This window comes from Genypterus blacodes, unplaced genomic scaffold (assembly GCF_046128005.1).
Source record: "Genypterus blacodes isolate CSIRO-AG114 ecotype Tasmania unplaced genomic scaffold, CSIRO-AGI_Gbla_v1 ptg000195l_1, whole genome shotgun sequence".
NCBI lineage: Eukaryota > Metazoa > Chordata > Actinopteri > Ophidiiformes > Ophidiidae > Genypterus > Genypterus blacodes.
In genome coordinates, this window is record NW_027466995.1 from 1,312,730 (window position 1) to 1,326,346 (window position 13,617).

Consider the following 13,617-nt stretch of genomic DNA (forward strand, 5'->3'; position numbering starts at 1 on the left):
TCTTTCCCCTACAATTGTTGGATTGTTCTGTTCAGAGCCTGTTTTATCTGGACCTATTGGTAAAGGAGCTCCACTCGCTCTCTCTCGACCACCTGACACTCCCCATAATGCACCTAGCTGAGGCTATCGCTCATGATGTTTTGGATAGCAGGAGTCTCTCTGACCTCTACCAACTTAGGTACAAACAAGAATATTGTATCTACATCTCACCGCATTGAATAATACTTCAACACATCAATGAGCACCACTGCAATGAGCGCGTTTGTCCTTTCCTTTTCCTCTTTTCTAGAATTGTGAAGAAGTGTTGGGAGTTGGGCATGGACACACATTCACCGTATTGTATGAAGGTCCAGGAACTGAGTGGCATCAATGAACTAGAGCAAATTGAGTATGTCAGCTAAGCTATGAATATTTTATGTTTGTACTTTTTGCTATATTGAACTGTAATATGATATTCATTACTTCAGGTGCCGAAAAGTCATAGCTCTTGTACAGGGGAGAAAAGACCTTCTCACAGATCTCTGTCAGGTCAGTGTGTATGCTTGTTAACATGTGTGTACGTGCACAGTGCATGCAGGATGTGTTGGCTGCCCAGGTTTCTGTTGAATTTCTAGGAAGTAGATTTCCTTCCGATAATACTGATGTACTATTATTACTATGGGAATTAACCTTAATCCTGGTGATTTCCCAGAATGTTGAGGTGGATGATAAGGTTGTGTCAGGCCAACAAAGTACAGATGTGTCCATTCAGGACATTTGGCTGGACAAGGCTGAGGTTTGCCTCAGCATGGGCTTCTATCAACCAGCCCGGCAGCTCCTGGCAGAGGCCCACCTGGTGGCTATGGTGAGTTGACAGAGTGGAATAAAGTAAGGTCCTGCAAACTTTGACAATAGAATAGGCCTATTTAGAGGTAGTTGTATTAGATTAGGTAGAAGTATTTCTGCAGATGTAGATCTGAAGATTCTGCTAAATATCCTTGCACACATCATCTGCTTTCAGGAGCTTGAAGACCACAGAACCCAGGCAAAGGCTTTGCTTGGTCTGGCCATTCTGGCTTGTGAGGAACAAAGCTATGCTGAGGCTCTGACTCTGCTGAATAAGGCCCAAACCCTTGGTGGGGATGAGGAGTTTTGCTACCAGCTCACCCTCATCATGGTCAGAGCAATCGCAGGCCAGAAAGACGAGGATGAACAAACTAAGGTATGTTAACCACCTTTTTAAATACATTAATCTTATTATGTAGTGTAATAGTACAATATGACATTTCGCATTTTAATCATCTATTTTGCGCACAGATTTCTGAGATTGTAAAGAAAGGCTGTGGGGTTCTGCAGCTAGTCCAGGAGCAGCAAACAAACCTAATCACAAATGTCACTTACCTGATTACATCATTACAAATGAGGTAAAGCCACTGTCCACAACTTGTCCTTCAAAAGCGTAAATCCATTTTAAACTTACATACAAAAGCTTCTACTGCTGTCATCCGCTGTTATGACTATAGACTTGTGAGACAAAACAAACTGCAGTTTTGCCTTGCATGTAAGTGTAAAATCGTTCAGTGCTTGCTATTGTAAGTCTTTCTAAAGCATGTACTGAATGTCATAATATAAAGAGTCTTTATTCAAGCATATTCAGATGAGGAGTGATATTCATTAATCTTACAGATATTAACAAATTATTGTGTGCTTCTAATGTGTCACATTGTGCTGTGTTACAGAGGTGCATTGGCATGTATACAAGCCATTGGTGATTTTGAATCTGGGCAGAATATCTGCACAGAGGCTGTCCAGAGGTTAAAGGAAGCCTGTGATACAGTCGGAGATTGTGCCCTTCGTTTCACTAGGTTGAACTATGTTGATCATGCTGCAGAGGCCCATGTAGAGAATGCACACGGCCTGAGGTAAGTACGTCAGCTTGTAAGAGTTCAATCATGTAAAAATTATGTCTGAAATGTCTAAACGTATAAATTATTCCTCCACAGGATTTTAGCCAACCATACTCCTAATATAGAAGACAAACGGCGTCACATGCTTGATGCCTTCTCTCAAATGCAGGTAGCTCTCACATTGCAGGAGCGTGTGGTGCAGAAAGTTCAGAGCCTGCTGTCCCAACAGGAGGAGGTAAAGATGAACTAAATCAAAATTGTTGGAGGAAATATTTAAAAAATTAAATGGCAGAATGTTAGTTGTATATGTTTTTTGTACATGGACATGTTCATACACTTTTATGTCTTATGTCTCAACAATGGTCTGACACAAACGGGTAAAGCCTCCATCAACTTATGCACAACAGATGAGTGTCAGAACCATATGTTTCCCACACACAATATCCCACACTCTCATACAGACAAGGTTATCCAAGGGCTTCCGTGTCACAGATGTTCTGACTGGGCTGCAGCTTTAAAATACATCAGTGAAGTAATGAAAAGATATTTACTGAGCAACTCGTATGCCTCCTGTAAATCCACCAAAAGATTGTTTTTGGTCGAATCTGTGAGTATTTGACTGCTGGAAGGGTGGATCATAGCAGAGTGCTCTCAGCAGAGGGTGCTCCTTACCTAGTAATTTATAGCACCCATCCTCAAAGGAACTGTCTGCAGTCAAAGAAACTTTTCTTGTTTTGCCGCTGCGATAATTCTTGCTTCATATTGCATTTCATCCATCCATTCTCTATACATTCTTATCGGGTGCAGGGTCATAGAGTGCTGGACCCTGTCCCAGCAGATATTGAGTGTGAGGGAGAAGTACACCCTTGACAGGTTGCCAGTCTATTACATGACTGACGCAGAGACAAACTCATTCACCCTGACATCATATTGCATTCCATCTTGAATTAGTTTTCTTCCATTGTTTTCAGATCATAGCCCAAATTTCTCATTTGCCATTAAATCATGTCTCACTGTTTGAAATCATGTGTGTCTCACATATGTAGACATTTACAATCATCATCTCAACCCTCTCCCACACCTCAACAGCCACTTGAGAACTGATGGCAATTTTAATGCAATTTATATGCTATATTTGTGATTATGAATGAAACGGCTTCTGATTTCTGGTTGGTAAACAAGTGAAACCTCTGGCTATGTCAAAAGTCACCAGAAAGAAAATAGACTGTGTGCATACTCATGCATCATTAAAATTTACATTTGCATCCATTGCATTTATATTTATGCCATGTGTGTAATTCAGCAACGATAAATATGAACTTATGAACTTAAGCATGATGTGATTATGATTTGTTTATATTTTCTCATTTCTCAACTCTGTTTCGTCTCCTTCTAGAGTCGTGGACTAGGACCTATGCGGAGGCTTCAAAGCCTGCGACTGTCCCTGTCAGAGTTTTGCCTGGGCCTGCTGGAGCAGCGGTGTACTGAGGAGAAACACCGAGCTCTGGCCCGCTGTAGAATGACAGCTGTTGAGATAGCAATAGAGGACTTTACACGCTGCTTACCCAGTCTTAACTCTACAGAGCAGGTAGGCAGTGCATTTTAAAACCAGGACAAGTATTTATTAATGACCCTTCACCTCTAATACCTGTTAATGTTATACATTTAAAAGATGTCAAAACATCCTTAGATTTTTGTGTGCTCCCTTAATTGCACCAATTAGCACTGATTTATATATATATATATATATTTTTAGAAACATTTTGACAATTTGATGAAGAAGAACATTCCATTACTCAGATGCACTTTAATTCAATCTATGTCAAATCAAGCAACTGTGTTATCATAATGATTCCTTGTTGGACTACATTCTTAACAATATTAAGACATAGTGTGTCTGTTGAACAGGCACCTGATTCTAATAGTATTATCACTTATGTATCAACAACAGCATCATCTTAAGTTGGCTTTCCACCTACAGCCAGCGTGAATGTGTATTTTTGGGGGACTTTAAAACTGGTTCCCTGTCATTTTGGACTAGTATTTACTTTTTAATGTGGCAGCTTTAGGTAACTAACTGAATTGTTAAAGCAGAGTGTTTCTGTAGCTCAAGCAAACTGAAGCTAAAGAGTTACTGGGAGTGATAGTGTTTCTGTAAAGCACTTTGTGATTAAATTATCTGGTATTCATTACCGCATAATTTGCTAATAAGCATGCAATTTAGAATCAAAATACCGCTTTGGCTTCTCGCAACAACAACAAGCTGTTAGATTACCCTGGCACTCCAGTCACTCCACAGGTGTGCTACACAGTACAATTTTAGACATTCTGAATGTAGTTAACAGTCAACACCTGTTTTGGGAAGCGATTGCATCACACTGCATCACTCTGTAATGAAATTTGCAAATTTGTTTTTAATGTTTTACAAGGGGTGCTTGCAGGGCTCTGAGTAGTGTAGTACTGATTGCCTTGTAAGTATATGAGCTTGTTTGATGTTCCTTGTCACGCACAGGAGTGGGTCAATGTGTGCAGAACCTTAGGGCAGGTGTTCTTGGGCCAACTGGCTGCAATCAACCTTCACTCCATGGACAACGTGGAGACCAGAGCTCACTGTTTTGCTCTAAAAGGAAAGTTCCTGAGACTGCAGGCTTTGCAGAAAGATCCTGTGTACGTCTCTGCTCTCTGGGACAGACACAAAAAGGTACATTAGGCAAATGAACTCGATACTTTAAAAGAAGGACATGTTTGTGAATTGATTATGTAATACTTTGTCAGGGCCCCCACATACTATACATGCACACAAATAAGGCCCATAGTCTGTGATCATGGCTGGATTGTTAACTAATCATGGTTATTGTTATTTTATTTTGGACTAAACTTGTGTAGGACGAGGCCTGGTCTGACTCTAAAACCTCTCCTGTGGAGGAGGAGGATTTAAAGAGCGAGGAAGACGCAGAATTTCTCGCTCTACAGCAAAGGAGACATGAAGTCCAACAGCTGCTGGACAATGCCAGTAAGACACTATCTGAAGCCATCACCCTTTGTCTCCAACACAACCTGCCTTCCTCCATCCTAGCTGACGCCTCTTTCAACATGATGGAGTGTTATGGCCAGTCTGAACCCGGAGTGTCAGGACAATATCTCGCCCTGTTCCAGGTATTTGGCGCCAAACTCTATCTGCTTACACTGTGTTTCTGTCTTTCTTCAGCCTCTCGTAACCTTTGAAAACCTTTGAACTTGCCCAAGATATTATCGCTTACGACAGCTTCTTTATCAATCCAATGTTTCATTGGCAGAGCTGCTGCAGTGTCGCTATGATGGCTAAGATCCTAAGTTCTGCCTGTGCTGACAGCAGTGCATCCCAGCTCTCAGCTCTGCTCAGCCTCCGCAGGAAACTGTTCCGCTCTCCGATGGAGTGGCCCAGCAACATGTTGAAGGGGGTTGAGGACTCCCTCAACGGCCTCTCCCAGGTACAAGGTCACCAAACCCTTCCACCCATGGCTTATTGATGGTGTCACATTTAGCTCTATCACGTTACTTTAACTGGTCTGGTCTGGTCTGCAGGTCTTCAGCCATCTTACCATCAACCCTGGCCATCTCAATATCCTTGCAGAGCTGCCACCTAACTTAAGGATCCTGCTACTTCAGCACACTGAGGATGGGTAATGGGTCTCTCTATGTGTGTTGGCTCCTTCCATGTGATTGCACATGGGTATAAGACTATAGGGCACATTAGGTTCAATCATATGTGGAGCAGAAGGAGTGTTCTGTATGTCAGACATGCTGACTGAGAGCTCATATTTGGAATTAAAATGCATGGAGAAGGGTGGCATCTTTCTTGTAGATTCTGTATTTAAACTCTTGATAAAGTCTATACTGTATGCAGGTAAAGATCTTTTTGTTTGTTTGCTTTTTAGGTCAGAACTTTATGGGGCCTTCTATGAATGTACAGAGGGCCTTAAAGGAAAGGGAGCAGGTGAGGGGCCTGTGTGTTGTTGTTTTTTCGAATAATACTAGGAGTAATCATTACTCTGACCTGTTTTCCACTTTCTGATCTGAACACCATATAAGATAAGTGTGCAGGTATATAACGCTTTTATATGGCATACAATTTGCGCTACACACTTTGTAAATACGGTGTTGAATGCATTCAATTGGAATCGCATGACGTTCCTGTTCCCATGTAACATTTATCTGTGAGGCAGATGAAAAGTTCAAATTTAATGAAGACGAGGAAAAAAACAGAAAAACACCTGAGCTTTGACCTGTTTTCTACTGGCCTGACACCAGACACCAGCTTTCATGTCACCCCCTCACACACATACCTTCTCATTAGCATATTATCCTCTCAAATGACCTGTCTCGGGACCAGTCTAACGCAAGATTGAAGAAGAAGAGTGCAAAAAATAGCCAGAGAATGGGGACAGATTAATAAAATATAAAAGACAGTGAGGAGAAAACTAGAAGAGAGAAATTGTGCTGCAGACAGAGTAAGAGATGCTCACAGGGACCAATTACAATGCTTGTGTACTGTATGTCTAAGTGTACATGTCAGTTTGTGTGTGTTATTTCTGATATTGCAGATCCCCCGACTTGCTCTAGGGTGGCCATGGTTTCTGTCTGCCCACAGGCTCTGCTGGCTGTACGGGAACAGACTCGGGTCTTTGGCCAGGAGACAAGGCATGCACTCCTGAAGGAAGCCAGATGGTACAGCTGTAGGGACAAGCTGCAAGCCCCACAAGAGCATCAGGTTCTGCCCTTTGTAGTTGTTATGGAGACCTTTAATCGTCTTTACTAATTTACATAATCCACTACATATATTTTTTATTTGTGATGTGTTCATTAAAATTGTTTAGTTGGTTGATGTCTGTGTCTGTGCTATACTCACAGTCTAATGACTTTGTTTCTCATTCCCATGTACAGAAAACCCTTGCAGAAGAAAAACTATCATCTGACTTCAGAGACATTGTGCAGAATATGGAAAATTATTTATGTCCACTTCTGACGCAGTTTGACTTCAGTTGCTTCAGGTGAATTGTGTAAATAATAAGTTTTGAGTGTTGGTATATTCTTGGTCTCTTCAAAAGCTGAGAATTCTTCTGTTCTTCTGCGTTCTGTCTGCGTCTGTGGTTGGGACTGATCAAATAGCACAAATTTATGCAGCAGGATTGCAGCACACAGTAAAACAAATCTTCTCCCGTTGTTGCCAGTTTAGTTTTTCTTTCACTCCTCATGTTTTGCACTACCTCGTGTCTTTGTCACATCCCGATCACTCTCCTAACTTGTCCTCATCTCTTCCCGGCAGGCGTCAGGTAGAATCACTCCCTGAGACACCCAAACCCAAAGGAAAGGAAAAAGCTACATCGGCGAAAGGTATTATCGTCGCTCACTGTAGCTGACTGTGTGTGACTGTGTGTGACTGTGTTCTACAGTTTACAATGTACAGGACAGGTTGTTTTTAGCTACAAACTAGCAAAATAGAGTGCAGTTACGATACAGATAAAGACTTTTCTTGCTTGTTACAGTACGATGACTCAGCAGATATTCATCGCAAAGTCTGACATGTGTGCGACTTGATACATTCTGACTCTTACAACCATATATCACACAGTTTTATGCAATGAACTCATAAAACCTATATAGTTTGCAGGACACGTTAATTAAAGCAAGTGTTCTTTTAAACTGAGGTTGGAGAAATGAACTACTTCTTTAATACGGTACTTCAAATGCAACAGTATATTTGAGTAAACTTGAAAGTGTGTTCATGAATGTTTACAGTAAGTCCTCCAAAGGAGCCTTGGGAGTATTTGGTGTTGCTGGCAGACAGGAAGCTGCTGGACTTGCCGCTGGAAGCCTTGTCCGTCCTACAGCAGGCAGGCCTGTGCTCAGTGTCACGAGACTTCTCCCTCCAGCTTCTTCGCAGTCGCCTCAATCCGTTTCTCGGTGGCACCCAGCCCGCTGAACCGGGACAAGGTACCAGACACTATTCTTCCAGTGGATCGTGTGAAATCTGTTCTGATGCAACTGAGACCCTCAGTGGTCTTGTTTGCGCATGCACATCACTCTAATACTATGTAAGGTAGTGATTAGAGTCAAAGCAAAGAGAGTGCGAGCGCTTGAGCGGTTTGTGTATGTATGTATAGACTGTATAAACACACACGCATGCTAAAATCTGCCATTTCTAAGAAACCATTCAGTCATAGGTAAAAAGGAAGAGGCTTGTGAGAGAATGACTGGATGTTTGCCTCACAGAATCCCTCATCCTATTCTTTGTAATGGATTACACTTGCTGAAGCTAAGATTTGTACACTGCAGGCAGCGATCCATAGAAATGGAATTTGTTGAGGAAGGAAAGGTCATTTCACATCCTGTTGGCATGTAGAAGTTCATGCAGACATCCGTGAAGTATGGCGTACTTGGCTAAAATGGAGTGGCCAATAATTGAGACCATTTCTTCGTGCCTGCTTGGCCGCATTAGTGTCACGACTGCTGCCCGTGCCTCGCCGAGAGCTTTGGTAATCGAGTCGTGTTACATGGAGGTGGGGGGATATTGCAGGGAAATGTGATTTAGTCTTTCTTCCCCAGGTCCAATCTGGCTTGAAATGTGCAGAGCTGTGACACAAAGGTATAAGCTCAACCAAAATGGACTCTTTCACGCTATAGAAAAATAAATACAATGACAAGCAGGTGTTATATTGTTCTATGGTGACTTACTTAGGTGAAAGTGACCCATACCAATCATTACTATTAACAATCTATCAGCCTAAATGTTGGTTTGAGATTAGATGAACCTTATTCAAATGCATTGATATGACTTTGGGTCCATCTCTTGACTCTCTAGGTTTGATTTGTAAGTCTACTACGGTTCTTTAGTAAATAGTCCAGTTGGTTTGGGGGCATGGATGCTTTTGCTCTTTGTGTATGTGTGTGTACAGGGATGATAACACTGGAAAACTGTGAAGAGAATTACCATAATTTTGACATTTACAGTTTACCATATGTCAACAAGATGTAGTGCCTGAAACCATGTTTGAAAAGGGCTATTTATTATGCCGCGCAGCGCTTTGCATGAAATATGTACAGGATAAATTAGCATTAATATGAAAAGACTGCCCTCAGGTGGGAAATGTTTGCGTTTTGTGTTCGTATCTCTTCAAGCTGCTTCAGATTTCATTATGCCTCGGAGTTCTAATGTGTCACATTTGAATATAAGCAAATATCTCTTTTGATTATTGGTGTCAAATGCTCCGAAACACCAACGCTGACTTCATTAGAGATTTTAAACGACAAGCATGTTATCAATGAGATTTTGATTGTGCGATGTTGAAACGTTTTTAGAATTTGATTTCTGTCCTATAACCGGAAATTCAAAAAAATAAAAACTCGGATTAGATGGCGACATTACTATAGATATTTGTTCATTTGCATTATTAGACTGGTTTCCACATTAAGTCATTTGGCTTTGGATTGAATTGACACTGACTCCATATTGTGGTTTACACAAGCAGAGTGTAACTGATGACGCAGCGACAGGGGGAAACTAGAACAGTCCTTCATTTACCAATAAATGTCACTTTGACTTTGCAAATTATGGGAAAGTGAAGTTCATATTTGTGCTGCGTAATCTAGCCCTCAGACAAGTGTACGCATTAATTTCTGTTTCCCGTTTGTGCCAGTTGAAAGTGACAAGAAGAAGAAGTCTAAAGGTGGCAAGGCAACTAAGGGGAAGGCAGATCAAAGCGAAGCCATCAAAGTGCGTGAGATCAGTAAATTAATCTGGGCCTGCCAGATACACGGGGCAATATCACTTTTACCTGCTGTCAGCATGACTCATTATTGAACTTCCTGCAGCCTCTCCTTTTAAATGTTTTTTTTTTTCCAATCATTTACCTTATATGGTTTCATAAAGATCATATTTCACTCGTCAGAACATTTATCCTGTCATGTTTCTTTCTTCCCCCAACCCCTTCCTGTTTACTCCTTTCGTCTGTCTATTCTGCTTAAAATCTTCAGCCTTTCATATAAATTGTATTTATATATGGATTATGTTTCAACTGTGCTTTGCTGAAGCTGTAATCATTTTGATGTATTGTTTACCCAGAAACCCGGGGCCCGTACCTTGCCTCCGAACACCTTCCCAGTGGACACCTGTAACTTCAAATGTATCCTTTTTGTGGATTTAGCTTTTAAATGTTCAGTTTTGTCGAATTGATATAATGTCTGCATCCATCTTCGTGTGTTACACTGGCAAATTGATCTGTGTTGATATAGTAGAGTTCTTTAACGCACATTCTCAAGTTATTGTCGACTCTTACAACGAAGGCAACTTTGGTAAGTGAACGTCTAGTACAATGAATGTGTGTGTGTGTGTGTGTGTGTGTGTGTGTGTGTGTGTGTGTGTGTGTGTGTGTGTGTGTGTGTGTGTGTGTGTGTGTGTGTGTGTGTGTGTGTGTGTGTGTGTGTGTGTGTGTGTGTGTGTGTGTGTGTGTGTGTGTGTGTGTGTGTGTGCAATCACTTTTCTACGTCTTTGTGAACATTGCTTGTCCATTGGTTCAGTAATTTAGTTGCCGGGTTCAAATTGCCCATTAGTGATTGGAACATGGCCCAAACAATAGAACACAAGGTTGTCAAAAAAATGTTATCTTCCTTTTAACCAGAAGAGCGACACGAGTCCTCACGAAGCTGGAATTCAGTAATAAATGTTCTCGACACTGTGTGCTTTGTCAAAAAGCACACAGTGTCTAAAAAGGTTCCGTCAGGTTTTTTAACAAAATGCTAGACAGGACTTTCTAAAGCTTGTATCAGTCCAATTTACACCTGAGACTAGTGGACATTTTCATGGGCATGTGTTGTCCTTGTTTGACACAGAAGGGACCAGTCTGACAGAGAAGATGAAGAATATTCTGGAGACCCACAGACGGCCGTACACCAACCTCTGGGAAGGCTTCATGGGCAGGTTAGAAGTTTATGTAGAGAATAAACCTTTAAGAACAAAGCTCACTGAAATAATCTTCCAGAAAATTGCACCCTGTCTGTCTGTCTGTCCTATATTTGATATTTCGCAACATACATAATAATTTCTAACGCACTAATCCTTACGTGCGTGTGTGTATTCGTGTGTGTGTGTAGTCTGCCTGAGACGGAGCAGCTGCTGTCCGGGTGCAGTGCCTTCATCTACCAAGGGATGGAGCGCTTCATGGCCAACGTTCCACCTGCCAAACTAGCAGTCCTTGACCTGTCAGGTACCGCACAGCTGTAATTATGTAAATACTGTTGTCAGAGTTCAGTGGTTCTATATGAATCCTTTGAAATGAAGCTAAAGTAATGAGAGAATAATGGAGAATAGGAGCGGAGCTGTTTGCTGCTTATGTAAGGTCTAATACGCTTAATCTGCTCTTCCACGAGTATTTATAGTAACAGTCTCTTCTGCAGTGTGAAATCAATGGGATTGTATTATTGGATCCTTGCTGCATCAGTCTCATAGCTTCACTGAGAGCTTGTGATAATAATTTAACCCTGAACATCAAATCAGAATTCGATGAATCTAAATTTTAATGACGGATCCTATTAAGTTGTTAAAAAGGCTGTAAATTAAATGTAAATACAGTAATGTTTGGTTGTTTGTGACACACATTTAAAAGGGCTGCACTCAAACATCACATGATTAGTACTTCACACATTACATTACATTGTCAGCCACCTTTAGATCAGTCACATTGTGGTCTTTCCCCTCCCTTGTGATGTTTTGAACCGATATAATCACCTTTCATCTCGTCACATGTTACATTTCCCTTTGTTCCCTTCGTATTTCCTGGAATTCTCCCTCGAACAAAGGTTGTCTAAGGATGGAGCGACGTTTTGTATCGTGATAGACAATGTGTCAGGTTGGCCTTGCACCACCGCGGGCGAGACATATGTGCCACACGCTAGCCCGGCCTTAGTGCTGCTAACTATAGTGCGACTGACACCATGGCTTGAAATCCAGCTGTTACTTCACAAGACGCTGGACATCTCCTTTTTAATTGGCTGTCAGAATATGAGAAGTGCAGCCAGTGGCAGATTTGTGTTTCTTGGTTATCTGGGTTCTTAATCTAATTTAAGACAACATCCCACACCGTGTGTTACTTGATTGACATTCATAATTATATTTAATGTTCAGCCCACAATCTCAAAATGTGGCACATTTCTCTTTTTATCAGCTATTACTATCTATATTGTTCACTTAAAGTGTCTATCTCTATCTAATCAGGATGTTTTCTGTCTCCAGGGTGTCGTATGGCTCTAATCTTTGACCTGGTTCAGAACAATGCCAGTGCTGTCCGTCAGTCGACCCTTGACATGCAAAAAAGGTAACGTCTGCTTTATTCAGTGAATTCTCATGGACCTATAACTTCTTCATGTGTTGCTTGATTCACTTACACAACAACTGAACCCTTTGACTTTGCAAGGATATTTGACTTGTTGTTGTTTGACAGGTTGGAACATCTCGCCCTGGAGAAACCCCTGGAAACAGCTGTACTTCTCAGCGTGACTGGGGTCAACAGCGTGGTTCTGAACCAGTGGCACAGCAAAGCTCAGAGGAACACAAGCAATATGGCTGCTTTCATGGACAGTAGGTTTCCTCACACACACAAATAACCAACAATATACTATGGTTACTGCTACAATCAGTACTTCTGCTACTGTTGACATTATTTGCTGCTTTCGTTATACAATCTGCATGTTACACCTTGCGTTGTAGATCTTCTGGGGGTTGGACTCAGCTCTGGACAGACAGTCCACATCCTAAGGAAAGAGGGCCGTCACAGCACAGAGATCCTAGATTGTGGTACTGTAGCCCTACACATATTTCTGTTTCTTGTTTTTACTGCATGTACATTTAATTCTTTATGTAAGTACAGTTCCATATTACCCTCAAATATAATGACTCCCTTTCCGGGTGTCCCTTTGTAGATGAAGTGTCCCTGACCTCGGAGGAAGATGATGTTCACCACAAAGCAACTATTAGATCGTCAACCTTCAACTTAATTCTTTATGGACTCCCTAACTTAATGGTCGTGTAATATACTCCTTACTTTGTCCTTCACTTAATCAGCATGTTATGCTACATATATGTTCATTTTAAAGTTTATCCCTACAAACTCTAAAGTCTCAAGTCAAGAAATAAATAAATATGATGATAACAGTTTTCTTTTCTGCCATATGTAGCAGGAGTGACCTCTACATGCCCCCCACAGTGAATCCAGCTCAAACTCACTGTAAGCTGTTCTGGCGGACAGAGGACAGCTTACATACATTCAGTTTATACACGTCTTGCATTATTTTAGTAGCAATGTTACTGCAGAGCAGAGGAACAAAACCCTTTCACTCACCGGGGCTGATATAAATGTATGACCATTGTGTTTGTGTTTGCTGATTTAAGGGATTGTGGTTATCACTATGCAACCATAAGTGTTTAATCTTTGGTTGTATATTGCTAAACACACTCATTAAATGTTCTAACCCTGAAACTACAATTTAAAGTAAGGCACAGGGACTGGAGAAGACAGTGGGAAGAGAAAGACCTGTGGACTTTTCTCCTCACTTCAAAGGAAAGGTCACGTACCTCCCATCATGTAAGATAATCACTTTGTGAGTGTCTGACATTTCAGTTTTATGGAATATTAGTTGGCTGTGCACAATCCCCATGCAGTGCAGTGACCAGTGAAGGCTGTCTTCAGTCTGTGAACTG

The 13,617-nt window shown here is 41.3% G+C and overlaps 1 protein-coding gene across 1 annotated transcript in view; it reads left to right on the forward strand.

The window, feature by feature from the left end:
• cfap46 (cilia and flagella associated protein 46) overlaps positions 1-13,049 on the forward strand; it is a 29,808-nt gene extending 16,759 nt beyond the window's left edge. The window contains exons 31-56 of the mRNA XM_076169283.1: positions 36-178; positions 290-392; positions 692-844; positions 1,001-1,201; positions 1,297-1,403; positions 1,719-1,901; positions 1,983-2,121; positions 3,283-3,474; positions 4,399-4,587; positions 4,773-5,042; positions 5,183-5,356; positions 5,451-5,548; positions 5,804-5,862; positions 6,470-6,648; positions 6,810-6,916; positions 7,192-7,259; positions 7,665-7,832; positions 9,563-9,650; positions 10,005-10,048; positions 10,185-10,217; positions 10,755-10,842; positions 11,016-11,128; positions 12,154-12,235; positions 12,362-12,498; positions 12,628-12,714; positions 12,840-13,049. Coding sequence (XP_076025398.1) covers positions 36-178; positions 290-392; positions 692-844; positions 1,001-1,201; positions 1,297-1,403; positions 1,719-1,901; positions 1,983-2,121; positions 3,283-3,474; positions 4,399-4,587; positions 4,773-5,042; positions 5,183-5,356; positions 5,451-5,548; positions 5,804-5,862; positions 6,470-6,648; positions 6,810-6,916; positions 7,192-7,259; positions 7,665-7,832; positions 9,563-9,650; positions 10,005-10,048; positions 10,185-10,217; positions 10,755-10,842; positions 11,016-11,128; positions 12,154-12,235; positions 12,362-12,498; positions 12,628-12,714; positions 12,840-12,949 — 3,315 coding nt within the window. The 3' untranslated portion in view covers positions 12,950-13,049. The remainder of the gene's footprint in view (positions 1-35; positions 179-289; positions 393-691; positions 845-1,000; positions 1,202-1,296; positions 1,404-1,718; positions 1,902-1,982; positions 2,122-3,282; positions 3,475-4,398; positions 4,588-4,772; positions 5,043-5,182; positions 5,357-5,450; positions 5,549-5,803; positions 5,863-6,469; positions 6,649-6,809; positions 6,917-7,191; positions 7,260-7,664; positions 7,833-9,562; positions 9,651-10,004; positions 10,049-10,184; positions 10,218-10,754; positions 10,843-11,015; positions 11,129-12,153; positions 12,236-12,361; positions 12,499-12,627; positions 12,715-12,839) is intronic.
• Positions 13,050-13,617: the final 568 nt, after the last annotated feature.